The following is a 27,650-nucleotide window of genomic DNA, read 5'->3' as shown; positions in this document are numbered from 1 at the left end:
CCGAGAGGTGGGACTAGTAGGCTAAAGGACCAATGGCAATGCAGAGGGCAGGGCCTATGGGAAAAATGCCAATGGTAGCTCGGGGACAAAGACTGCCCTGGTATGGGCGGGGTCTGCTAGATGCCGGCCAATAGAGGTGTGGGGGCGGGGTCTAGGGACCGGGAGGCCGGCTGAGGTGGGGTCTGAGGGCGGCGGGCCTATAGCGGTGTGGGGGTGGGGCCTGAGGGCGGGCGGGCGGGTGCGCGGAGGGGGCGGCGGCAGCGGCGGTGAACAAAGAGGCGGCGAGCGCGGGCGGCCGAGCGGAGCCGAGCGCAGCCGAGCCGGGCCGAGCCGGGCCGGGCCGGGCCGGGGCCCCTGGTAGCAGGCACGATGAGGGCAGCTGAGCAAGGGTCGGCGGGTCCCTGAGCCCCGTGCATCCGGCATCGAGGGAAGCCCGGCGTAGCGGCCGCCCGCCCGCCATGGCTGGGGTCAGCTACGCAGCGCCCTGGTGGGTGAGCCTCTTGCACCGGCTGCCGCACTTCGACCTGCGGTGGGAGGCCACCAGCAGCCAATTCCGGCCCGAAGACACCGACTACCAGCAGGTGACGCGCGCCCCCGGGTGTGGGGTCAGGGGCCCTGGGTCATGGCCCCTCCCAAGGGGCTGGAGCTTCCTCATCCCCTTTCAATCTAGGGGTCGCCTCCGGTTCGTTGATAATCTTTCCAGGGATTAACGTTGAACACCCCCTGGAAGCTGTTCAGCCCCTCCGTGTCATCAGGGCCTCCTATCTGGATTGACGGAGCTGCCTCCCTCTCCTGATAGACCCCCTCTGATCCTATGGGTTCTGGCAGGCCCATCTTCATCCTGTAGGCAGTCAGCTGCTCCCCAGCAGAGCACCCCCCCCACACACACACTCCGCTAGCCGAGGCTGGAACCCTGGATTCAGGCACGAGGGTTTTCCTCGACCTCTTCCCCCAGCTAGGGAATCCCGCTGCCAGACTGTTGGTGGGTGAGGAGCCTGGGCCATAGCCAGCTTTCTGTGGCTGCTAATGACCCCTTGCTTCACGGTCAGGCTGTGGGATGTACACAGGGTGTCGCGTGGTTGTGGGAAACCAGGGTGCAAGCAGTCTCTCAACCCAGGGTGGAAAATGAGGCCTGGCTGAAGTGGGGTGAGTGGGCCTCCGTCTGGGCTGGGGGCCATGGGGCACTTGGCAGCCCTCTCCCAGCGAAGCCCCAAGTCTGGCGTCCTGCCAAGTCCCAGCACCACCCCCACTACTGAACCACTGTCATTTGAGTGCAGAGCAGGGGGACCATGGTTGTAGGCTTTTCCTTCCTGCTCCAGATTCCAGAAAAAAGAATGACCAGCCCACTTGGTCACCAAGCACTTCAGAGTTTCTGTCCAGGGGCTCCTGGGAATCAAGTGTTCCTGCGGCTGTGCCAAATATCTCTGCGACTGTCCTCATCTTATTGAAAACTGGAAGTTGAGGGTGAGAGCACAGGGCTGTCCCCGCTCTCTATCCCTACCTGATCCCAGCTCCCGAAGCTGCTGATGTTCCTGAGCAGATTAGAACAAGTGTGAGGAGTAGGGCAAGGCCTGAGCCCTGAGAGACAGTAAGGAGATACATGACCGGGACCTCACCTGGGGATTTTGGGGGAAGGCCAGCCCCCGGTGGGGGTGGAGGGACACATGTGGTTTTCTTACTGTGTGATGGTATTGTTATGCTTTTTCCTGGAAGAAACTGTATGAGCTATTCTTGGAAAGTTGCCTACCTAGGGTTTGCCTGGCTGTCAGCTCGGATGGCCCGCTGGCACATGGGGCAGCCGGGTAGCATTTCCTGAGGTCGGTGGGCTGCCGCCTGCTTTTGCTTCGTTGTTGCTTTTCTGGCACAGTTGTGACAGGGAGAGGGTGAGGATTCAGTCCCTGCAGTCCCTGGGAATCTGAAGGTAGTGGTTCAGGCCCAGCTCTATAGGTCTTTAGATCTGTGGGCCTGCAGCTCTGTGTCCCCAGTTAAGCCTGGTCCTGCCTGCTTTTGCCGCTCCACTGTGGGAGGCCTCTGACTCAGCCTCCCTCCTGCCTCCTCTCCCAGGAGCAGAATTAGCCACTGAATAATTCACGGTGTGGAACCCAGCCTGGCTCCACCCCCCCAACACCCCCACCGAGGCCAGGGTTGTGGATGTGCTTGGTGCCCTTGCCCTCTCTGAGTTGTGCTCTAGTGTCTCGGAGCTTCCTCCCTTCATCTTGGAATCGGAACGTTTGGTTTTGCGAGGGTTACCTGTGGGGAGAAAGGCAGGAGTTCCCTTTCTGGGTGGGTGCGTAATGGTTTCTCACAGGCTCCATCCCATCTTCCCTGGTGAGGTATTACTCTGTGTGTGTGGTTGCATATACATGCTTGTTAGGGAGGCTGTCCTGTCCCAGGGGACCCTCTCAGCAATCCACCCTGTCCACACTTGAACTGTGTCCCACTAGGGAAGAAAGCTGTTACATCTCCTCAGATGGGGACACTGGGCTTGTCTTTTACACTCACAGCCCACTGTCTGGAACCTGATGGAACCTGAAATTAGATTCCCAGTCAAGCCCTGTGTGGAGCTGCCTGTTCTTGCCTCTTCTCACACAGGGCCGTCTGTGCAAGCTGTCTGTCTGTACACACTAAGGCTTAGCCTCAGTCAGGGAGCAGGTGGGGGGCATCTTTTACCCCTACCTCCTGGAGCCCACAGCAGGAGTGGACTGGCTGTTGTGAGGGTGTCTTGGACCCTGCTGTTAACTGGACTGGTGAGAAACCAGTATAGAACCAGTGTGTTTATATAAAACCAGCATAGAGATCAGCATGCCCTGCAGCGTTTGTGCAGGTTGCGTACTGTTGTGTTAGTGGAGTGTCTCTGAGCCTGTTACAGTGCTGAGGGGAAGGACCACCTGGTGGAAGGGCTCTGCCAGTCTGGTTGGATTTTACACTGGTTTCTTACCAGGCAGTCCACAGAAGCTGCTAGTTAGGCTCCTCTGGGGTTGGGCTATCCCCAGCATTCCTTAGCTTCTCCATTTCAATGGGGTATCTGGATTTTCGAAGCATCTGTGTGGGTAACTGCATTCACCTCATGGGGAGGAACTGAAATACCAGCAGTAGACAGAATGGGACCCAGAGGCTCTGGGAGCTGAGCTGGCCTGCAGCCAGCTTGTCCTGACTGAAGTTTTGATGTTCATTTGGTCCTGTTCTGGCTGCCTGGGCATGAGACCCCTCTCAGAGTAGAGCATTGACAGCTTCTGACCTCATTATGGTGTGGGGTAAATTATCTGCCTCTTATCTCCCATCAGCCCTCATGAGCCTGCTTCTACCCAATCCATGCTCACTCTTCCAGTCTCACCGTGTCTGGTTCACTATCTCTGTCAGTTCAAGGCAGGCCCGGAACTGTTTGCTGATGGAGAACTGTTACCGCTGGTGATGGGGTCAAGTGCAGGGGCTGTGGGGCTTGCAGTCTGAGGAGGCTTACCTAGTCTGCCATGGAGACTACCAGCCAAGGCTTGGGACTCACCAGCTTTCTCTCTGACTCACTGTCTACCGGCTCAGTCCTGGTATACAGATGGCCAGCAGCACACTAGCCATCTAGATAGCTGGTAGCACTTGCCTGCCGGCCTGTGGGACCATTTCCCATCAGTCCCGAGGTTCAGGCATGGCCATGCAAGCATGGCATCCCAGCTACTCGGGAGGCAAGTTCAAGGCCACCCAGGCCTGCAGAATGAATTCAAAACTGGCAATTTAGTAGATCCTATCTTTTAAAAAGGGGTTAGGGTTGGGGTATGGAATATAGCTTACCATTTGCCTAGCTCTGGGTTTGATCTGCGGCAGCATCAATTAAAAGGGAGGGAGAGACTGACTAGGTGGTATAGTCAGGCCTTGAGAAAGAGCTCTAATAACGGGAACAAAGTAGCAAAGGCATGAGGTGGAGAAGCCCTGGGGTGTCAGCTCAGAGACCCTCTATCCGAGAGGCACAGGGTAACGTGCTGCCTAGGAGGTACTGGGTGCCCTGTGTCACGGACCACTATTTAGGCTCTAGTTAAATAGCCCTTGGGACCAGGGGTCTGCTCCCAGAGCTTGCAGCTGGCTCATAAGAGCTTCAATGTACAAGGTCAGCGGCATAGCAGGCAGGTTGGCAGCTTGACTGTGTCCTCTGGGCAGGGCTGGCTTCATTGTCATCCTCCTGACTACTCAGGAAATGAGCTCTGTCTGAAAAGGGAGCCTTATCGCCTGCTTTCAGCTTACACAGAGAGCACACAACTGTGGGACACTCGGGGTGGGGTGGGAGGTGACCGTGCGCAGATAAAGGAGCCACCCAGCTGGAGTCTGTCCATGTGCTTGCATTTTTGGGATGATGCCACTTGAAACCAGAGTCGTATTGCATACTGCCATGTTTCTTTCATCTTGTCCTTCCTCCCTACCGACCCCCACCCTAATGCTAGAGATCTAACCCCACTGAGGCACGCCCCAAGCTTTGTCTCATTTTTACAAATTGTTTGCTTTGTTTTTGAATTGTGTACAAATGTGATATGTATGTGTGTGCACATTCCTGTCCTTGTCATTTGCCTATGCATGTACCAGCTGACAAGCTTCTAGGGATTCTCCTGTCTCTGCCTTCCTCTCATCTCACTACCCACAGGAGAGCTGGGGTTTCAGATGCACACCACCGACCTCGGCTTTGTCTCAGTTCTCAGAACTGTTGTACCCACTGAGCCGTCTCATGTAAGGGCTGGCCTTGAACCCAGGATGTTAAGGATGAGCATGTCTCTACTTCATTAGTTCCCCACGATACTCCACAACATCTGGAGCTACGCGGAGGCTTGTAGATCAACCTCTGGCTGGAGATGATGATACAAGGAGCAGGGACCCTGTAGATGGAACCCAGACTTCGTCCCTTCTAGGCAAGTGTTCTACCAACTGAGTTACATCTCCAGCCTCTGTTTAGAGTCTCAGTACTTCTGGGTGCTTCTCAGCGTCTCATAGTGCTGACCAGAACTCTGAAGTTGCAAGTGAGAAAAGGACCCATACAGAACCCCTTTACACTGCCACTCTGCCCCTCACCCCAAGTCTAGATCTGGGTGGAAGCTTCTAGAGCAACCCCTGGTTGGGAAATGATGGTCCAAGGAACAGGGGCCCTGTATTAAGGGAGGCAGGCATGTCTCTACCACACACGCTTGGCTGAACATGCTTGTGCATTGTGGCTAATTACTGAGTCCCGGGGGAGTATTATGAACCAAGTTCGAATCAGTAGTTACTTATGGTCAAGGATGGAGAAACTGTGATTGTGGACCATAACATCCACTCTATTCGAGGTGGGTGTGCCAGAGTTACACTGCCTAGATCTGGAAAATGCTGTGCTATTTGATCAGTCCCTGTGTCAGCCATGGCTGCTGCTATAGGAGCCTCAGACAGTATGACAATCAGCCCTGCGGCCATCTCTGGCCATGCAGTCTTGGGCCTTCAGAATTCCCAAGAAGAAACTTTAAGACGGCTTCTAGCCAGGCAGTGGTGGCATACGGCTTTGATCCCAGATGCAGGCGGATCTCTGAGTTCAAGGCCAGCCTGGTTGAGTCCAGGACAACTGGAGCTACACAGAGAAATCCCGTCTTCTCTGCTAGCGAGGTGTGAGTAGTACATGCCTATAGTCCTAGCACTTGGAAAGCTGGGACAGAAATATCATGAGTTTGAGGCTAGCGTGGCTGCATATCCTGACTTAGAAGCAAGCAAGTGAACCATTGGGATGGTTCAGTGGCCAAGGCGTTTGGTGCACAAGCCTGGAGACCTGAATTCAGACCCCAGATTCCATGTAAAGGGGAAGGAAAAACCAGCCTCATAAGGTTGCTTCTGACTTCCACACATGGATAGCGGCATATAGGGCTCCCCTACACACACAATAAATTTAAGTAGAGTGTTACAGTTAAAACAGCAAATTATGTTGTTAAATTTATGTTGGTAGCCCATTTGCCCAGCCTGTAACAAAGTTCAGCCCTGCATAAACCAGGGCAGTGGTGCACGGCTGTGATCCTAGCACTTGGAGGTAGAGACAGTGGGTCAGGAAGTCAAGGCTCCCATCCCCTACAGAGAGAATGTGAGGCCAACCTGGCCTATGTGTGACCTTGTCTCCCGACTAACACAAAATCAAATCCAAAGGTTCCTGAGTAAAGGTTGGGATCAGACTACCCCAAGGCCATTCCCAGCTTTCTCTAGGGATGCCGCCTCCCTCTGTCTTCCCACTAGGCTCAGCTGTCCATGAGACTCTCTGCCACCTCTTTCTCTCCTGTTTTCCTCTCCTGCCTCACCCAGTGTGGCATCTTGCTACCTGGGGCCTATACCAGGTCATTTGGCCACTCTTGGTCATACTCTGGGGAGCTGTGTGCTCTGTTGCCCTGACTCTGAGGCGCCGACTGCCCTGTTCATTTCTAAACTCTTTTCTAGGAAAGCCCCTTCCCTGAGTAGTATTGGAGTTGGACATTTTTGTCCTCCTGAGGCAGTTCCCCTGCTTGTACACACCCCCTTACCCACAGACAGTTCTGGTAAGGCCTAAAAGAACAATCTTGCTATGAAGCCAGGGCCTTGGGGTCAGGGAAATGGGAAATTCCTCACATGGTCACCGAGAGACTGGACATGTGACTATGTAGGCCAGACACTATTGGAAGTAAAGCCCCTTGTATAGTTCTGTCAAACTAGGGTGCACATGTCCCGATTGGGTGCCTGCTGTATCCTAAAATGGAGAAGCTCTGATGGGCATCCTGGGAACTGTGTCACAGGGCCAGGAGCCACTTGCCCTGCTGAACATGGAGACAGGAGAACTTTCCTGAAAGTTCCCTGAGCTGAGGTTTGAGAAGGTCCCTGTCAGCGTATCTGACAGTGAATGCCTTTAGAATGAGGCCCGAGGGACACTAGCATATGACTGCATAGCTCTGGACACCTCAACTTAAAATCTCAGGGTGGGGGAACAGTAGTAGTAAGTTGGACCCCTGTCCCTCCTCCCCAGCCCACCTCTGCACAGCAGCCATCAGCTCTCTCTCTCTCTCTCTCTCTCTCTCTCTCTCTCTCTCTCTCTCTCTCTCTCTCTCTCTCTCTCTCTCTCTCTCTCTCTCTCGGCCCTGCCACGAACTCACTGTCCTGGAATTTGTAAAACCCAAGCCTGGCCCGATGGAAAATCTGCTTTTAATTTCTGGCCAGCATCACTGGTTCCTCAGCCCAGCATGTTGGGGGTGGGGGTCCATGGTCATGCAGCCAGCTCAGCACCCTGGCAGCCCCTCAGGGACAGTGGGCGGAGGACCCTGGGTCCCCACTGGGGGGCTGACAGTGGGCTTCCTGGCCAGCCTCAGGGAGTCTGGTCTGTGGCTCACACATGCTGAGACAGCTATGTACGCGCTCAGCTACTTGTGTGTCCCTCGTGATCCCCGGGCATGGGCTCAGCCCGGTGGGCCCTTCCCTTTACTCACTCTGGCTCAAGACACATGTGGAGCCTTAGTCTGACCCAGCCAGCTTTCAGGATAATCGCTCCCATCCACGCCACCTCATATTTTATCTCTTTCCACTGGCAGATATAAGGTTACAATTGGAAGCTTTCTGTGCAAGAAAAAGGGTCTCACTTCCCTGCCTTCTTTCACGCCTCCTATCCACATCCCCACCTTGTGTCCTGGATCCCTTCCTGATCCCTGACCCCTTCCTGGTGGCTCATCTCTACCCAGGAAGCTGTGGCTTTGTGCTTCCTCTAGATGACTGTCTAGATGCTTCTACACTGGTGGGTCCAGAGCCTCAACAGTGCTATGCTGGCCTGTCTTATGTCAACTTGACACACAAACTAAAGGTATCTGAAAGGAAGGACCTAAGTTGAGGAAATGCCTCCCTAAGCTCTGGCTGTAAGATTTTTTTTTAGTTATTGATAGGGGAGGGCCCAGCTCATTGTGGGCATTTCCATCTCTAGGCTGGTAGTCCTGGGTTCTCTAGGAAAGCAGGCTGAACAAGCCATGGGAAGCAAGCCAGTAAGCAGCACCCCTCCATGGCCTCTGCATCAGCTCCTGCCCCCAGGTTCCGGCCTCCCTTGAATTCCTGTCCTCACTTCCTCCAACGAAGGACTATCATCTGGAAACATATGCTGAATAAACTTTTTCCTCCCCAACTTGCTTTTTAGTCTTTGGTGTTTCATCATAGCAATAAAAGTCCTAACTTAAGACAGATCCCACCTGGAAGTTTGCTCCTGGCTTTTTACATGTATGAAAGGTGCATATGTAATGTGGCTCATGAGTATTGCATCTGGGAGCTGAGAGAGTCACAATAGGGGACTACTGGGAACTGAAGACAGTGTTGTCCCCTGCCCACCTTTGCTGGGAGCCTGGTTCCTGCAGCCTACACTGTGGCCAGTAGCCCAGGACAGAGATGAGTGCCCGCCCCACCCAACTGAGCCTCTAGATCACTTTTACCACAGACGGAAAATTCCATGTGGTCAGAGCCTAGATGCTGAGTGGCATTTCCTATTATCATCCTCAATGGCCTGTGGGCAGTGGTGGTTGCTCTGTCACTGAGTACATTGGCCTAGTGCCCCCATGGAAGCATGTCCTCTGGGATCTGGCCTCAGAGACTTGGGAAGAAAGTCACGCTGTCTCAGCCAGCTGTCTCACAGGACCTCAAAGTGTCTGCTGACATGCTTTCCCTAAGTGTAAACTAAAGTGTGCCATCTTTTCCATTCCTGGGGCTCAGTTTCTACAGGCGTTCCCTGGCCTCGAGGACTGACCGTGAGCTTTCATTACCATTGCCCCTATCTGGAAGGAATGGTTGTGCTGGAAAGTTCCCCTGGCCTCTTGTGATTTGGGGGAGGAGTTTCTCAGTTTATTCCTGCTGTGGTTGAACGCATTCTCTGGGCACAGATCCTGGTAGATTGGAGGATAGCCTCTCCCAGGCTTGCAGTACAGATGTTAGCAGCATCCCTCCAGGGGTTTGGCATCACATCCTAACATCTCATTGGTGATATGCTAGCTGACCTGGAGACATGGGGTAGAAATGTGGTCAGAAGGAGCTTCCTAGATCAGGTCAGACCAGGATGGGGGAGGAGAGCAAGTGTGGCCACTTGGCTGCCCTGAGAATAAGGAGTTGAGAATACCAGGTACCTGGTGTGACTGTCACTACTATAGGTCTTGACTAGCCTTGAGATTGTTATGTGACACCTGTTCTTTGAGCTCCAGGGTACCAGTGTTTTTGGGTGGCCATGGGATTTTTTCCTTTTTTTTTGGTTTTTCAGACAAGTTTTCTTTTTGTTATAGTCCTGAATGTCCTGGAATTCTCTTTGTAGAGGCTGCAACTCACAGAGATCCAACTGCCTCTGCTCCCAAGTGCTGCCATTAGAGGCCTGTGCCACCCCTGCCCATTACCATGGGCTTTCCTAAGGCTAGCTCTCTTCTACCTTTTTCACTGTGTAAGCCAGGCCAGCCTCAAACTCAGAGATCTGCCCACCTCTGCCTCCCCAGTGCTGGGAGCCCTGGAACTCACAAGTACACACCTGTTGGTGCTGTATGTGTGGGCACACACAGCTGCGAACAGGTGTATGAACAGACTAGAATGTTTGAGTATGGACAAGAAGGGTGTGTGCTTTTCCTGGCCTTAAACCTTAGTTTATGTGACTCCCCAGACCCCTCTGAGGACATGTAGCATTCTCTAGGGGTTCCCCACAGAGGTAGACTTTAAAGCCTGTATTCCTGTCGGCTTGTGTGTGTTTCCTCTCTCCGGTGATGCTGACGTGTGTATGTGTACACCCATGTGTGTACACTCATGTACATGCCATAGCATGCATGCAGAGGTCAGAGATGAACATGGAGTGAATTCTCTCCTTCCGTCATGTGAGTCCTGAGGCTGGAATTCAGGTCTTCAGGCATGATGGCAGGAGCCAGTGTGCCCACCTCTCCAGGGCCCCTCATTCCCTCTGTAAACTCAGTACCAATATCACCTCCTGCGCAAAGGCTGTCATAAGTCCCTGTCATCTTGTGGCATTTTGTGAGTATCCCTCTGCAACTCCGCAGTGCCATTTGTGAACAGGATTCTCACTCCCACCCACAGATCCTATCGTGGGACATAGCTTACAAAACGTTTTCCCTTCTAGCAAATGGGAGGATGTGGTCCAATCAAGGAGCCACTGGGTGTACAGGCCTGCCCTGACCTCAGAACCAGAGCCTGGTGCCTGTCATGTTTCTGGGCTTCCTCTCCAGCTCCCTTCCAGTGTACATGCTAGACATGTGGGCCAAAATAGGGCTGGTTGACATGAGTGTCCTAGGGTGGCCCTTTGGCACCCAGGGAGAGAATGGTCAGTTGCTTTCACAGGCCTTTACGTTCCTTTGCCTCTATTGTGAGGAGGAAACCTACAGAGAATTGGTACCTTTTGTCCATGTCTAGATGTGAGCAGGTTGACAACAGATTCAGAGGGAATCTAGGGGATGTTGAAGTTCAAGTGTGCTGGTATTTACTGATGGCCACTATGCAGGGGCTAGTAATTGGCCCTGTCTGTGGGGCACCTATGACTGGCCTGTAGTCTACAGGTAGTCCCTGGATTCTGTCTCTATTGCCTGCTTCAAGCTGGCCTGCTCTTGTCCCGTGTAGTCCTGGGTCAGCTCTCCTGGGCAGGATGGCTCTGGCACACTCTCCTGGTTCCCCTCCACGCAAGGATCAGGTCTTATAGTACGCACTGCAAACATAGCAAGATGCCTGCCTCCAGGGCCCTGCAGCACCCACACTGCGGGTAGCTACAGGGTACAGTGTAGAGAGACACGTTGAAGCTGGTGGGGGGTGGGCTGCGTGTGGTGTCCTGGTGGAGCTCCAGCCTTGAGGGGTTTTTTTGTTTTGTTTTGTTTTGTTTTTTCACTGTACCACAAGCAGAAGCCCAGGTTCCAGTGGCCCCTTAGCCTTAGGACAATACTGTAGCTTTGGATCACAGAACCCTGGTTCCTGGCCCACATTAACTGGACGTTCAGGAAGCACCTTCATGGCCAGATGGGAAGTGTAAAGGCCTGCCTCCAGGTGTGGGAGCCAGCTGGCTTCTGGGAGGGCAGGAAGCACCATCCTTTGGCTGCCTGGCAACTGTCTCCTGGGAAATGGCCCACTGGGTTGCCAGGGCTGTTGATAGAACAGCCTGTGGTCCCCAGGGAGCTGGGCAGAGTCATTCTGACTCCATAGCTTCTTCTGTCACTGGCCCGAAGGAGGGCACACTTGTCCAAGGAGCATCAGCAATCCCTCTCTAACCAGGAAGGATAAGGAGAGGTTGGGGTGGGTCCAGGAGAGGCTCAGAGTCTGGGAACCTGGGGATAGTCTGGGTAGGGTCAGAAAAAGTAACCAGCTAGCATCTCTCAGTGCCCCCCACCCCCGCCCAGTAATTGGTGTGTAACACCACCCTGCTTCCTACCCTGCACAGGAAGTGAACTGAGAGCTCACTTCCACTACAAAGAGAGCCTGTTTACTGGCCTGTCCTTCCTGTCTACCTCTCTAATGTGTGGGCGCGCATGTGTGTGTGTGTGTGTGTGTGTGGGTGTGGGTGTGTGTGAAGGGGAAGGACACATTTCATGGTTCACATGTGGAGATGGTGTGTGTGTGTGGGTGAAGGGGAAGGACACATTTCATGGTTCACATGTGGAGATGGTGTGTGTGTGTGGGTGAAGGGGAAGGACACATTTCATGGTTCACATGTGGAGATCAGACTACTTCTGGAGTCAGGGGTGCTCTCCCCTCCCACCATGCACGGCGTGGGATTGAACTCAGGGTGTCTTTGTACCAGCACCTTTATCTATTGAGCAGTCTCACAGACCCAGATTTTCTTGGTTTTAAAATAAGATTTATTTTATTTTATTTGCATGGGTTTTTGCATGAGTCTGTGTACCACATGCATACTTCATACCCCCAGAGGCCAGTGGAGGGTGTCAGCTCTCCTTCTGATTGTTGTCTCAGACAGTTAGCTGCCATGTGGGTGCTGTGTTGAACCTTTGTTCCTTGGAAGAACATCTAGTACTCCTAACCATTGAGCCATTTCTGCATCTAGCTCTTTTTGTTTTGTTTGTTTGTTCGTTTGAAGTAGAGTTCTGTTCTATATTCCATAGCTTTGAACTTACAGGAACTCTCCTGCTTCAGACTCCTGGGTTCTGGAATTACAGCCATGTGCCACCTGACACAACGCATGGCTTCTGATGTTTCCTTACTGGGGACAGCAGAAAGGCTAAAAAATGCAGAACCACTGGGAAGAGGGGCTGACACGGGACAGCCCCATATCCTCCAGCGTGCTTCTGTCTGCCCACCTGCTCTCAGGCGCTGCTGCTGCTGGGGGCCGCTGCCCTGGCCTGCCTGGCCCTAGACCTCCTCTTCCTGCTCTTCTACTCCTTCTGGCTGTGCTGCCGGCGGAGGAAAACAGATGAGCACCTGGACGCGGACTGTTGCTGCACCGCCTGGTGCGTCATCATCGCCACATTGGTCTGCAGGTAAGCCGGAGAGGGAGGGGCTGGAGGGCGCCACGTGGAGGCGGGTGGGGGCGTGGTTAGGGAGCCGAGGGGGTGGCGGTGGGGATAGAAGATAGGTGGGAGCCAGGGCTTGGAGGACACGGAGTAGGGTTAGGAAAGGAACGGGGCTGGTAAAATTGTAGGATGTGGGGTGGGGGTAAGGAGATTGGGGACCATCGGCACCAGGCCGGGGCTGTTGGGAAGGCTCGGCTGCAAACTCCGCATTCGCTGGTTCTGCCTCCCCTAGTGCGGGCATCGCCGTGGGATTCTACGGCAACGGGGAGACCAGCGACGGTGTTCATCGAGCCACCTACTCACTCCGCCATGCCAACCGCACAGTGGCAGGGGTTCAGGACCGCGTGAGTAGCTGGCTAGGGAGCATCCTGTGTGTTCTAGAACCTTCTGTGTGCATCTGGTAGTGCAGATGACAGCTCTGCACCAGGCTCCAGCTTACACTGCTTCTCCCGAAGGTGTGGGACACGGCTGCAGCCCTGAACCGAACAGTGGAACCCAACCTACAGAGCCTGGAGAGGCAGCTGGCCGGGCGTCAGGAGCCACTGAGGGCTGTGCAGCGGCTGCAGACCCTGCTGGGGACACTGCTGGGCTACACTGCTGCCATCCCCTTTTGGAGGAACCCTGGAGTATCGCTGGAGGTGCTGGCTGAACAGGTGGACCTCTATGACTGGTACAGGTGCGCCGAGCTGCTTTCTTTTCCACTAGGGTCCACCCGACCTGGGTAGAGCATCATCGACCTACCGCCTACCTAGTCCCCGAGGCCTTACAGGCTGCCAGTCATAGCAAGAATCCCTGTGGGAGGAAGCGCTGTCTTCAAGAACTGACATCAAGTCAGGCTTGGTGGTTTACAACTGTAATCCCAACACCAGGGAGGCTGGGGCAAAGGGACAGAGAGCACCAGGCCAGCCTGGGCTAAACAGCAAGACCCTGCCAAAAAAGACACTAGTCCCAGGCTATTTATCCCACCCTTGTCCATGCCTGGCTTACGCCTGTGTGTGTCCACAGGTGGCTGGGGTACCTGGGCCTGCTGTTGCTTGATGTCATTATCTGCCTCCTAGTGCTGGTGGGCCTCATCCGAAGCTCCAAGGGTATCTTGGTTGGGTGAGTCTGAGGGGAAGGTGGGCTTCTGTGGGTCTAGGGATAGAGGTATGGGGTGATGGGATGAGGTAACATAGCCCTGTCTCCTCCCCTCAGTGAGACTCAAGAGGCTCTGGTCACAAGTGTCTCCCTAAGAGCAGCCTTCCCCTCCCTGGATGCCATATTGCTATGGCCAGCATCACTATCCACTTTCCTGTGTATGGTCATTAGATGTGCACCTTCCTAGGAGAGTCTATGCAGACAGTACTTACAAGCCACCTGGCCAGGTCTCGAGGTGGTGGAGGGGACAGGCATGCTAGGCTGGTTACCTTGAGCAAGTGACCCACTGGTGCCAGACCCATCTCCTCTGAAATAAGGATGATAGCTTACCAGTGGGGAGGCTGCGAGGTAATGTCACTGTCCCACCTGAGCACTCACCTCTCAGTTACTGTGTGGACTGGGCACTGCCGAGCCAAGAACCCTCCAGCCCCTGCCAGTGGCACCCAAGGATAGCTGCCCTGAAGCTGAGGGTCAGGTTGATAATGGGTAGGCAGAAAGCAAACTCAGAGACAGGGCATTCTTTAATGTGTGATTCACCCACGGAGCTCCAGGACAAGGGACAGGAGGGAAGGGACGTGGGTTAGTGTGCAGGCCTGCCGTTGGGTGGTGTGTAGAAGGGCAGGGAGCCCATGTGGCTGGAGCAAAGGAACAGGAGCTGTTGGCATCGTTGTGATCATGATTTCTTATAAACGAGATGTCTCTAGGGTATTTCTGGGTATTCTAGCCAAGCCCGGGCTGCTCACTGGTCTCCTGGTATGAATTGAGGCCCATCTCAGCCAGGAAGAGCATTTCATCTGCCCAGGTCCTGGGTCTTGAGTAGAACCGAGACCAGCCACAGGAGAACTTACTGTCCTGTGTGTCAGAGCCCCCGGGCCCTGGAGGCCTGGCACACTCTGCACTGCAGCTGTCACTGCTGTGTGTAGCATGCTCCTACTCCCAGCCTGATGGGCCTTCTTTGCCCCAAGGGTCTGCTTGCTGGGTGTCTTGGCCCTGGTCATCAGCTGGGGTGCACTGGGCTTGGAGCTGGCCGTGTCTGTGGTGAGTGGCAGGGGCCCAGGAATTGTCATCAGTGGCTTTAGTGGGGAGGAAGCCATTCTCCTCTAAGTCCTCACTTGCCCTAGGTCATACAAACCCAAGTTTCCCACGTTGTACTCTGTCCCCCTGAACAAAGGTCCTGCCCTGGGGAGCAGGGTCTTCCTGAGAACTCTGGGTGGGCCTGGTTCCCTCTGAGGCCCAGCTTGGTCACCAGCATTTCTTGCCTTGCTCACCTCAGGGCTCCAGTGACTTCTGCATAGACCCTGACACCTTCGTGACCAAGATGGTGGAGGAGCACTCAGTACTGAGTGGGGGTGAGTCTGTGGCTATGCATGGGACTGGAGTGACCTAGGACAGACAGCAAGGTGGAAAAGGCTGAGGAACTCTTGCTCTCGCAGGCCTTTGACCTCAGGGAGGCATGGCACAGGCCAGGAAGCCAGTGCCCCAGGCTGCTTCTAAGTAGGCAGCCAGGGGGTCACACTTGTTAAACAGGAGACTGCGTCTCCACTGGACATCTGAGACAGACACCCAGCTGTGCTTGTGAAGTAGCTAATTGGGAACAGAGAGGGTGGGAAGCCAGAAGGCTGAGCCACAGTTGGGAGTATGGGCTTTCTTGTAGTGGGGAAGAAAGGGTTAGGCCCACGACATGGTGTGGCATCCTTGTAAAAGCGTCCTGAGGTTGGGCACAGCACACACGGGAATCCCAGTATTCAGAGGCCATAGCAGGAGGATCTTGAGTTCTAGATTCATCCTGGGTGAGACTGTCTCAAAGAACACAGAAGTATGAAATAAATAAAAACTTCCCAAGGCTGCTAGCTGACATGAAGGAAGGAAGACGCTGTTAGAGAACCACAGGCCCCAGACAGAGGAGGCTTGAGCAGGTGGACAGTGGGCAGGGTTGTTCCCTCGAGGTAGCACCAACAGGAATTCTGTCACCCTGTCTGCAGGAAGAAAGTGAGGAGCCATGACCCTGGTCCTGCAGCCCTTCCATCCCTAGAAACCAAATGGGGTGCAGAACCTATGGCTGAGTGTGTGTACTGGGGCCCATTCCACCTCCAAGTGTCCTGCACACTTCAGGGGCTCCATTCTGAAGATGGGGTCTTGGCTCAGCCTCACGCACATGCAAACACACATACCTGTGTGTGTGAATGCATGTACATACAAGTATGTGGAAGTACATGCATGCATACATGTACCATTTGCAGACGGCACATGTAGACACCCAGACACGAGCAGGCACGCTTGAGGACAACGGTAATGCACGTAATTGCATGCAGACACAGACAGGACCCGCACTCAGCCCCCTCCCTCTCTTCACAGACATTTTGCAATACTACTTGGCTTGCTCGCCCCGTGCCACCAACCCCTTCCAGCAGGTGAGAGCCAAGCTGGTCCTGAGTGGCCAAGGCCAGGGACACGGTGTGGGGAGAGGCTGAAAGAGCTGTGGGCCCAGCCTCCAAGCCCAATATCTGAAGTTGCTAGCCCCTTAGGCTCGGTGCAAACCCAGCTTGGGGATGCTGATCTATTGTCCCATCCTTGTGATGGCCCATGTAATGGGGGATCCTTGGGATGCCTTTCACTCTTTGGGGTTCCCTCAGCTGGCCTGCAGAACAGAGGCTAGCTGACTGGTGCATGTGAGCAGATATGGGAAGAGCCCATTTGAAGAGTTTGGCAGTCCTAGCTAGCCATACCCTGTACCCCTGTTGTAACAATAATGGGGTGAGGGTACCCTTGCATCCTGAAGATACATTTCCATTGAGAATGCTTTGTTTTGCTCTCTGAAGTGAATACAGGCTTCTGTTACCTCCTCAGGGGTGTGTATTTTGTCCCTTGCGTGGGCACCTTCAGGGAGAAGGGATATTCTGTAGCCTGCTGGGTGGAGTCAGGCATAACTGACCCACTTGGGCTCTTGTGGGCTACCCATGTTGGGAGGGCTGGGGTAGGAGGAGCAGGTGGCAGCCACTAGATGCCACACTTCTCTGTGGAGCAGAAGCTGTCGGGCAGCCACAAGGCTCTCGTGGAAATGCAGGATGTCGTTGCCGAGCTGCTGAGGAGTGTTCCCCGGGAATTCCCAGCCACGAAGGTGAGGGGGGCCGTAGGCAAGGGTGGCCCTGACTGGTGGGAACCCAAGGGTCTTGATTGCTCTCCTTTTCACCACCCCCCCTTCTCCCTGAACATTTTCCATGGATTTGTAAAGTATTTGAGGAGCTGGTGAGGTAGCTCAGAATGAAAGGGTCTTTACTGCCAAGCCTGACAACCTGAGTTCCATCCTGGAGACCCACATGGACAGAAAGAAGCGTTCCTACACATTGTCCTCTGACCTTCACGTGCTTACCGTGGCATGCTTGCACACATAGTGCATGCCTGCGCGTACACACACCACAATGAAATGGAATAAATGTTTGTTCTTTATACGAAAAGGAAAACAAGCTTGGCGTAGTGGCATGGTTATAATCGTGGGACGACACAGGAGGCTGAGGCAAGATCTTGAATTCTAGGCTAACCTAGGCTACATGGCCAAACCCTATCTCATAAAAACAAGGCCTGGTTAGGTCTTGTGGCACACACCTGACTCTTGGTGAACACTAGGAAAGGATCTGGCCTTCCAGGTCAGTCTCAGCTGCATGAAGTGAGAGTCTAGCCTGGGCTCCAGAGAGACTCTATAGAAAGTGCTTGTCAGGCATTTGTCAGGCCCTGGGTCCCATCCCGGCCCTGCAGAAAGGGTTTCCATCCGAAATGTGACTTTCTGAGGTTCTGGGTTAGGCCTTTAGCCCATGGTTTGTAGACACAACTCAGTCCCTCACACCAGCACAAGCTCCCAGATGATAGGTGACCTTTTAATAACGTTCAGCAGCCAGGTGAGGTGGCGCAGTCCTTAGTGCCAGCACTCAAGGCAGGATCAGATGGATCTTTGTGAGTTTGAGGACAGCCAGGGCTACATGGTGAGACCCCATCTTTCACAAACCAAACCAAACCAACAGAAACAGAAAGAAAAGACTTGCTATGCAGTAACCCTCCTGCTGTGCTTCTGAGGAGTACTGGGGTTGTCTACTACAACCAGCCTAAAATTTGGCTTTTGTAAAATGTATTTTTTAATTTTATTTTATGTCCATGGTGTTTTGCCTGTGTGTGTGTGTGTGTGTGTGTGTGTGTGTGTGTGTATCCATATACCATGTGCCTGGTTCCTGTACAGGCCAGAGGACATCAGATCCCCTGGAATTAGAGTCACAGACAGTTGTGAGATACCATGTAGGTACTGAAAACCCAACCTGAGTTTTCTAGAAGGGCAGCCTCTTTGAACTGTTGAGCCATTTCTTCTGCCTTTAAGAGTAGAACGGCTCAGCATAGTGAGTTTCTCCCACATCAGTGAGGGAAATCTAGCCAGATATGATAGTGTGCACCTCTAATCCCCGCACTGAAAGAGGCTGAGGCATGATTATGAGTTTAAAATCACAGTAAATAGCAAGACTCTTGACAAAATTAATTAAGCTTAATAGTGGATAGGAATCAGCAGGTTCCCCGGTCTCTGTTCCCAAGGCATGGAACCCAGACTTGCCATTTCTGAAAACCCTGATGGGGCTGTATAGGGATGGGTTCAGGAGGTGGATTCCTAGTTGGGAGATGGAAGGATGCCAGGGTGGGGGCATGGCTCCTTGGGGGGTCTTCCCAGCCCTTATGCTAAAACTAAGTGGCGTGTGAACTCTTCGCCCCAGGATCCTTTGCTCCGAGTCCAGGAGGTGCTAAATGGCACAGAAGTGAATCTCCAGCATCTCACCGCCCTGGTGGACTGCCGCAGCTTGCATCTGGTAAGGCCACTGGGCAGCTGGGGTCGGGGAGGAGGGGAGCCACCAGAAAGAGATGGGGGGTCCTTGGGATGCTGGTGGGTTTCCTATCCCGCCTCATGTGTGGCCTAGGGAGTAGATTTCACTGCCTGTCCTCAATTCTCTCCCATTCTTCCGGCTCAGGACTACGTGCAGGCACTGACGGGCTTCTGCTACGACGGTGTGGAGGGCCTCATCTACCTGGCCCTCTTTTCCTTTGTCACAGCCCTCATGTTCAGCTCCATTGTCTGCAGCATTCCACATACCTGGCAGCAGAAGAGGTAAGGTTGTCACTGGGCTCTGGGGCTTGGAGATTCTGTGCACCCTGGAGGTGAGAGGAGTGCTCTTTCCAGCCTCTCCTGCCCCCTTGTGTCAGCTTTATGCCCTACACCCTAGAGGTGCTGCAGAGCATGTCTTCCACAATCCCAGGGACAGATGCGCACAGCTGTGGGTGGCAGGGCTTGGTTTCAGCAGTACGAAGTTCTGGTGACCGTATCCTACTGGGGACCAAGATATATCTTTGAAGTCAGGAATCCTCATGGCCTCATTTTCCTCAGCATAGGACTAGGCTGAGGAGACGCAGAGAGTCAGGCTTGCTTCCTTGACACATCCCCCAGACCTCTCCCCTCCCTCCACTGGGGCCATGGGTGCTGTTTGTGGCCCAGCTCAGATGACAGGTCTGTCCCCTGTGCCTGTGCTGTTCTTCTCTTCTTTTCCCTTTGGTGGCAGTAGAATTAGTGATGGTAAGGAGGGTTGTGACGGCTGGACATGGCCATTCACAACTTTAATCCCAGCACTCAGGAGGTAGAGGCAAGTGGATCTCTGTGAGTTCGAGGCCAGCCTGCACTGCATAGAAAGTTAGTTCCAGGACAACCAGGACTATAAAGAGAAATTTTATCTCAAAATAAACAAACAGAAAGACAGCTGAGTGGTGGTGGCCCGCACCTTTGTACAGAGGCTGGTGAATCTGACTTCAAGGCCAGCCTGGTCTGCAGAGTGAGTTCCAGGACAGCCAGGGCTACACAGAGAGACCCTGTCTCTAAACACCAACCAGCCAACCAAAAAAAAACCCAAACAGACAAAAACCGAGGGTGGTGGTGAGGATGGGGAGGGGCGGTCTATGGTGGCAGTTATGAGGAGGATGTTTGAAGTGGGGCCGGGGATGAATGCAGACGTCGTGGTGACAGTGCCGCCGCTGCTCATGCATTGAGGACGGTGACAGCAGTAATGACTCTGATGAAGGCAGAGGGGACGTGCTGGTGGCAGTGGTAGCAGTGTTGATAACGAGCCCGATGACGGGTGGACGTCATGGTGATAGTGATGGTGGTAGTGACGGCCATGGTGATTCGGAGGGATCATGGTGGTGATGGTACGCGTCATGATGCTGCCGATGGTAAGGATGCCGGGGATGGTGGGGGTTAGTGATTCTAGCAACAGTGAATGTGGCAGTTGTGTGACAGTGGTAGGTGGTAGTGATGATGGTGATGACAATGGTGACATACATGGAGCCTTTAGGAGAATGGAGAGAGTCTCAGAATTCCATGTTTGTGGTCATGTCCCAACTTTATCCTTGCTTACTATGTGGCCGAACAGGTAACTACACTGCTCTTGTAAAAGCAACCTATGAGAGGAGCTGGAGCAATGGCTCAGGGTGAAGAGTTGCAGAGGACCCATGTTTAGTTCCGAGCACACCCACGTTGGGGGAGCCAGTGCCCTCTACTGGTCTCCGTGAGCACCTGCACTCTTGTGCACAGACTCCCCACACAAGTGCACAGAATTCAAAGTAAAACATTACTCTCTTTTTAAAGGGCCACATATTGGGGGCCAGGGGAGAGCTCTGTGTGAGGGTCCTGCCTGGCTCATTGTAAACACACCAGCAACTCGACTGTCCCACCTGAGCGATTCCCACCCAGCCGCCCAGCCTTGCATTCGTGCAGAGCAGAACAGCATAAGTCTGGCCCACAGCCACTAACAGGGAGTAGGGGGTGGAAAGCCAGAGGGGAGCAGAGCAGGTCACATCGGGCCATCCAAGTTTGAGGACAGACCCTGCAAAACCAAAAGAGAACATCGTAGCCCAAATGAAGGTGCAATGCAGAATGCTCTCTCCGAGGACAAAGATGGCTAGCCCATAACCCTGCCACGCGTCAGTGCCTCAGGCTAAGGACACTGAGCCTGTGCTGTCCCTCCTTGCAGGGGCCCAGATGAGGATGGGGAAGAGGACACTGCCCAAGGGCCACGGCAGGCACATGACAGCCTTTACCGAGTGCACATGCCCAGTTTGTACAGCTGTGGGAGCAGCTATGGCAGTGAAGCCAGCATCCCAGCCGCCGCACACACTGTCAGCAATGCCCCGGTCACCGAGTACATGTGAGTTGTGGAGGTCGGGGACAGGGACCGTGTACAAACTTGGTTGCGGGGCCTGTATAGCTGCATGGAGGTACTGGGGGGTGGGGTGGGAGGCTTTCATCAAGGCTGGGCAGCCAGGGCTTCCTGTGGAATGGTCTGGCACTAACCTGTGGCTAGGTGAGCCCAGTCAAAAGCCATGGGGGAGGGGCACATGGCCCCGCGGAGGGTGTGCGCTTCTGTGGTAGGCTGGCAATCTGGAGGGCTGTAGGCATGCATTGAAGACTGTCCGAGCTTGCTACTGTAAAGTTAACATTGGCAGAGCTGGCCAGGCATGGCACCTGTCTGCTCCACGGTACACACCTGTGATCCCGTCACTCAGTAGGTAGAGGCAGGAGGATTGGGAGTTTAAGGTCATCTTTGGCAGCATAGCAAGTTCCAGGCCAGCCTGAGCTACATGAGACCCTATCTAAACTAAACCAAACCAATCACAACGACCCTCAAAACAACAACAGAAAGATGGGCCCTTCCCCCAGAGAAAGTCCATGTGGCCCTGACTGTTCACATGTTCTCTCTCCCCTTCCACTCAGGAGCCAGAATGCCAATTTCCAGAATCCCCGCTGTGAGAACACCCCCCTCATTGGGCGCGAGTCCCCACCGCCCTCAGTAAGTCTCAGGGCAGGAGGGAGGATGGGGAGACTCTTGGGCTTGATGGCTCTGCCTGTCTGCCGCCACAGTACCCTGGTGTGGCTCTCAGAGGCTGCCTGGGCTCTTGAGAAAGCTGTGGGCCTACATAAATGGGGCTGGGTGGGTCCTGCAGCTCTCACCAGCTCTGAGGAGCCTGGGGGTCAGTGCATAGCCTCTGGGCTCTGCTACCCAGCAGGTTGCCCTTGGTTCTTTCTTGAGATGAGCAGGCAGCCAGCAGGGCCCCTGCACTCCTCCCACCTTTCCCCTGGACTTGGCAATGCCTTGGCTTGGTGCTTTCACTATGTAAACCAGCCTTGTCTCCCCCCCCTTTCCCTCCCTCTTCCTCCTCTCACCCTCCTCCTCTCACCCTCCTCCTCTTCCCACCCTCCTCCTCTTCCCTCCTCCTCTCATCCTCCTCCTCTTCCCACCCTCCTCTCATCCTCCTCCTCTTCCTACCCTCCTCCTATTACTTCCTCCTCTCACCCTCCTCTTACTTCCTCCTCTCATCCTCCTCCTCTTCCCTCCTCCTCTCACCCTCCTCCTCTTCCCACCCTCCTCCTCTTCCTCTTCCCACCCTCCTCCTCTTCCCCCTCTTCCCACCCTCCTCCTCTTCCCTCCTCCTCTCATCCTCCTCCTCTTCCCACCCTCCTCCTATTACTTCTTCCTCTCACCCTCCTCTTCCCTCCTCCTCTCACCCTCCTTCTCTTCCCTCCTCCTCTTCCCTCCTCCTCTCACCCTCCTCCTCTTCCCACCCTCCTCCTCTTCCCTCCTCCTCTCACCCTCCTCCTCTTCCCACCCTCCTCCTCTTCCTCTTCCCACCCTCCTCCTCTTCCCCCTCTTCCCACCCTCCTCCTCTTCCCTCCTTCTCTCATCCTCCTCCTTTTCCCACCCTCCTCCTATTACTTCCTCCTCTCACCCTCCTCTTACTTCCTCCTCTCACCCTCCTCTCCCCTCCTCCTCTCACCCTCCTCCTCTTCCCTCCTCCTCTCACCCTCCTCCTCTTCCCACCCTCCTCCTCTTCCCTCCTCCTCTCATCCTCCTCCTCTTCCCACCCTCCTCCTATTACTTCCTCCTCTCACCCTCCTCTTACTTCCTCCTCTCACCCTCCTCCTCTTCCTCTTCCCACCCTCCTCCTCTTCCCCCTCTTCCCACCCTCCTCCTCTTCCCTCCTCCTCTCATCCTCCTCCTCTTCCCACCCTCCTCCTATTACTTCCTCCTCTCACCCTCCTCTTTCTTCCTCCTCTCACCATCCTCCTCTTCCCCCTCTTCTCACCCTCCTCCTCTTCCCCCCTCTTCCCACCCTCCTCCTCTTCCCCCTCTTCTCACCCTCCTCCTCTCACCCTTCTGTCTCAGCCTCCCTTCTCTTTTCTTCCATTTTTTCCTCCCTCCTGCTTTTCCTCCTTTCCTCCTCCTCTTTTCTTATCTTTTTCCCTGCCTGTCTTCCTTTCTCTCTCTAAACATCCACCAGTGTCCCAGCCCCAGGCTGTTGTAGCCCAGGCCTGATGTCTTTTCCAAGCCCCCAGAGTGAGATGTACACTGAAGGATGTGCTGTTGGAAAGGTGGGGCTCCTGGGGCTTCCCCGAGGGCTGGGCTGTGAGGACAGGACCTAAAAGGCTAAAGGCCGCCTTGTTTTAGGAACACCCACCTTATGTCAGCCATATCCCCACAATGTCCTCTAGCACAGGGCGGTGCTGGGATGCCCAGACCTGGACCAGGGACTGTCAGGCCTCTGCGTCACATTTGACTGCCCTCACCCTTGGCCCTCTGGTCTCATGGTCCACTAGGGGCCGGCCACGCCTGGCGTTGAGGACACCCCTCTCTCTCTCTCTCCTGCATCCCTCCCCCCTGGGTCCTCCTAGCGCTACCTGGCTGCCCTGGACTCTGGCAGCCATGCAGGCTGGCAATTTAAACCCATGGACAGCGCCCGAACACTGTGGTAGCTGTACCCTCAGAGTGACAGGTACTGACCAGCCCCCATCCCGCACGGCTGTCCGCCTGTCCTTCATGCCTTGCACCCTCTGCTCACCGTCCTACACCCACTGTCTGGGGGTCTGGAGGCTCTGAAGTGGTCCTGAGATCACTGATGTCACAGGGAACCCCGGTCCAGGCTTGACTCTGTCATCAGCTGCAGGTGGCCCAACCCATCTTGTCACTCCCATCCAGGCCCCTGTGGGCTTTGGATGCAGAGCTGGGTCCCTGGGTGTGTGGTCCTGCATGTTGACCCATGCACAGGGTACACACAGGTGTGCTCATATGGGTGAGTACCTGCCCCCTGTCCCATGCCTGCTTGGGTTCCTCCAGGCCTCTCTGGGCTGCCACCTCCCGTTCCATCCCACCAGTTGTCCCATTCCAACCCCCATCCCTTGTCACCTCTGCATGTCCATGGAATGACATGGCTCTGGGCCCCTGCTCCCCCGACCCCCTCACCATGGCCGCCTCATAGGCTGCTTGCAACCTTAACCTAGAATGTCTCAGGAAAGTACTCAGTACCCGGGGAGCAGTGTCTCTCATCTGGGAACTGTGGAGCCAGCCTGTGCTCCCTGAGGTGGGGTGGGTGAGGTCAACACTGCCTGGCCTTGGCACATGCTTGGAGGCGTGTTTCTCTGCAAACAAACACAGACAAACGCACACGCACATGCGCGCACATACTACTCAAACCTTCGCACCTATTAAGGTGGCTAAGGTGTATATATAGGCCTTCTGCAGAACCAGGCAGTCACCTCTGTCCCGAGTCACACATCCTTTAGTTCATTTTTCCATCCAAGGAGTGAGGCAAAGTCACTCTAGCTTCAAGTGTCCCCATTTCCTGGGAGTGATGGAGCTGAAAGGCTGGGAGGAAGCTTCAGCGTCCTGACCCCAGTGGGACTTACCAACTCCAGTCTGTGGCCTAGCTTCCTGAGGGCCTGCCCTGGGAGCCCTTGCCTGGATGCAGGGCACAGCTCTGAGGCAGAGGTATAGAAGGGCTCATGTGGCCTTTCTGTCCTTGGCATGTGTGATGCATTCAGAGCTTTTGAGCTGAATTATTGGAGGTGGCAAAGATCTAACTGGGACTCTGAAAGTGGCCTAGTGATAGAAGGGGGCTGAATGTACTTCACTGGGAAGGGAGCTTGCCTCTGGTACAGCCTCGGCTGCAGAGGCTGACCTTTGTACTCTAGGTATCATCACCCCTAATCTGTACTCGTCCCTGGTCCAGCCCTGGGCCAGTGGCCTCTTAACCTTAGAATTCTGCCAACTGTGCTTCCCCAAGGGTCGGCTGTGGCTCACCCTACCAAGGACCACATCAAAAGAGGCTGCTGGCTGCTCAGTCCCACCTAGGAACCCACCTGACCCTGGTCCCTCCTTCCCTCTCTCCTCCAGTACACCTCCAGCATGAGAGCCAAATACCTCGCCACGAGCCAGCCTCGCCCCGACTCCAGCAGCAGTGGGCACTAGACCGCACACCGGCCAGCCATCTGCCCCCACGTGCCAATTGCCCCACCCTTCCTATGCCAGCACTGCGCTTCCACCCTGCCGGACCCTCCTCTGCAAGGCACGCCGGGCCAGCCCTAGGCACATCTGAAGGCCCCCCGCTATACCCACCCTGCAGGAGGCATGGAGGTGCCCAGCATGAGCTCCAGGCCAGCCTGAGAAGTGAGGCTTCTGGGGCACTCACCTGGACAGACGCTGCCACCAGCAACACGACCCTGCCTGCCTCTGTCCCCCCTTGTCCTTCCTGAGCCCTGCTCTGTGCCAGGTGTTTCCACCCCATGTTCCTTCTACAGGTGACCCTTCATGCTGTTCCTTGCTCTCTGGACGCTCCCTTCCCTCCAGCTGCACCAAGCCTTTCCTGGTACTGCCCTAGCTCCTGACTCTTCCGAGATCACGTCTCCATTCACAGGCAGTAGACCCTGTGCCTGGCGCCATTAGCTCGTCACTGAACAACCCCTTCACACACTCGTCTTTGCAACGTCCGGCACCTGCCTTCTATCCACCCGGCTTACTTGGCTCTTCCTGTCAGTTCTGAGTTGCCTCTAGGGTGGGGCTCTTCCTCATGCCCAGCCAGCCCTCCCCAGACAGCAGGTGCCATGCAGAGCCCAGGTCACTCCCTGGCCTCTCAGTGCTGGCCACCTTCTTGGTGCCAAATCCTCTTTCCCATTCATTCCCAAAGAGTGGCAGCTTCGTCCCCTTTGTTTTTTTTGCACTGACCACATTTGTCATCTCCAGGGCGGTCTGGGACATCGGCGACACAGGACACTGCCCACTTTCCTCTCAGTTTCATTCTCACCCAGGACAAGCGGCAGTGCCCTTTGGAGCCCACCCTTGGGGGCTGGACCTGTGATGGCTGTGAATGTGCCCCCAGCCTCAGAAGGCCCCCGCTGGGACTAACCACTAACCTCACTCTCAGCTGCCATGGGCACTCCTGGCTGACCCTGAGCCAGCAAGCATGACCCTAAGTCTAGCCTGGAGCCAGGGCTAGAGTGGTCATTTCATTGTGGGGTACTGCCAGGGAGGGGCCAGACCCACAGGCTACTCAAAGGGCCTAGAGACCCCTCCCCAGGCAGGTGCTGCCCCAGGAGGAGCATGTCCTGAGGACTAGGGACTGAAGTCTGTGGCCTCAGTCCCCCCACCCAGAACACTGCTTGCCTAAGGTGCTTTTGGCTTTAGTGTGATGTTTGCTGTGCTTCCCTGCTGCCTGAATTAGCTTCCAAATCAGGACCTGGAGACTCTCCCCTGGCCCAGCCAGCCAGTGTGAGCTCTGGTCTGTGGGACAGGCAGCTACAGGCCAGTGGAGCAGCATGTGGTGGGAGGGGCAGGGCTGGGGGACCCTGTGGTAGTTGGTTTACAGACCTGTGGCCCTCCTGAAGCAACCTGGCAGCTATGGACCCCAGAACCCCCTGGGCTTCAGCTCCCCCCAAATGGGAGAGTTTCCACATTGCATTCCTTCCCAAACAACCCCTTTCTTTGTGCTGGTGTCTGGGACCAAAAGGAGTGGGGTATGGGAGTCAAAGGACCTAGGGGTCGCAGTCTGAGCATCTGTAGCTCCTGAGCATGACAGAACCTCAGTGCAAGGTCCCCTGCCCTTGGCTCCAGCTGAACTGGTGCCAGGAACTTCTAGGGCCATTAGAAGCCCAGCTGCAGCCAGTCTGCCCACTATGGCTATGTTCCTGACCTAAGGTGTGTGCCCTGGGGCCTCTCAGAAGCACAAATGCTGCTCCTGGCTGTGAGCTGGCCACAAGGTGAATGTATATAGCATGAGAGGCGGGCGCTGCCCGGATGTGGCTGTGAACTTGTGCTGTCTTGGGAGTCCTGACTGTCGTGTGCGTGTGTGCCCCCATCTGTGACGTTTCACTCACCGAGGCTGAAGAGAGGAAGCAAGGGGAAACGAAAAGGGGGTTCTCACCCTGACCTCTGCGGAGGAGACGGCTCCTACCACTGTGGTTTGTTCCATTTTGTTTCCTGATTTCTGGGGTGCCACTTACCTACTTAATCCAAGTGGCTCCCCCACATCCCCAGGGGTGAGCAGTCCAGTGTCAGCTGCCTGCGATTGGTACCCAGTCCCTCTTACCCCAGCAGCCCCTACAGCTCTGTTGGGTAATGGGGGTTGAGCCACCAAACCGGAGCCAGATCCCTAGCGAAGCCAGAAGGAGGGATCTGGCTGGGAAAGCTGATAGGACCGGAGGCCACCACCTACAGCAAACACACTCTGGTTTATTATGTAAGTAGCAGAAGACCCTGGCCTGGAACATCCTTCACGCCCTTCTCCCAGTGCCCCTCCCACCCCATGTCACTATGCAATTCCTGACCCCAGCTCCAATGCCGGCCTACCAGGCCCCAGCCCAGAACATAGTTAGCCCCTGGGCCACAGGTGACCAGGGTCTCTGGTTTTGATCATAATGGTGGTGTGCTGCGCCCTTCCTCCTCTATCTGATTTTGTGAGATTTGCCTCCCAGTTACTTCCCTCTGCCTGCATCCCCCCAGTGGACGCTGTCATCTGAATCGAGCCAGCCCCAGGTCCCCTCCAGCCTCCGTCGGGCCATGGCTGTGTCACTGTTGCTGTGCTTTCGTTTTCTTAACTGGGCTTGGGTTTGATTTTTATTTCTTTGGGGAACTTTATTTTTCTTGGCAAATAACTAAAGTTCTTGTCCATGTAATTTCTGTGGTCTCTATTCAG

At 54.9% G+C, this 27,650-nt stretch overlaps 1 protein-coding gene across 1 annotated transcript; it reads left to right on the top strand.

The window, feature by feature from the left end:
- Positions 1–355: 355 nt before the first annotated feature.
- On the top strand, positions 356–27,650 carry TTYH3 (tweety family member 3). Its single transcript, XM_080940669.1, has 14 exons — positions 356–581; positions 12,274–12,443; positions 12,709–12,820; positions 12,932–13,152; positions 13,482–13,577; positions 14,579–14,651; positions 14,887–14,962; positions 15,969–16,024; positions 16,639–16,731; positions 18,362–18,454; positions 18,614–18,750; positions 20,663–20,836; positions 21,403–21,478; positions 24,857–27,650. The coding sequence occupies exons 1-14, from the start codon at positions 459–461 to the stop codon at positions 24,929–24,931; spliced, it is 1,575 nt and encodes a 524-aa protein (XP_080796795.1). The 5' UTR covers positions 356–458; the 3' UTR covers positions 24,932–27,650.

Source organism: Micromys minutus, assembly GCF_963924665.1.
Source record: "Micromys minutus genome assembly, chromosome: 29".
NCBI lineage: Eukaryota > Metazoa > Chordata > Mammalia > Rodentia > Muridae > Micromys > Micromys minutus.
The sequence above is the reverse complement of the archived record's forward strand: the minus strand, read 5'-3'. Positions and strand labels throughout refer to the sequence as shown.

Excerpts from the sequence above, each read along its gene's own strand:
- TTYH3 (XM_080940669.1), top strand. The coding sequence starts at position 459 with ATGGCTGGGGTCAGCTACGCAGCGCCCTGGTGGGTGAGCCTCTTGCAC. Across the intron at positions 16,025-16,638 it reads CCACCAACCCCTTCCAGCAG|AAGCTGTCGGGCAGCCACAA; the intron begins GTGAGAGCCAAG and ends TCTGTGGAGCAG. Across the intron at positions 18,751-20,662 it reads CATACCTGGCAGCAGAAGAG|GGGCCCAGATGAGGATGGGG; the intron begins GTAAGGTTGTCA and ends CCCTCCTTGCAG.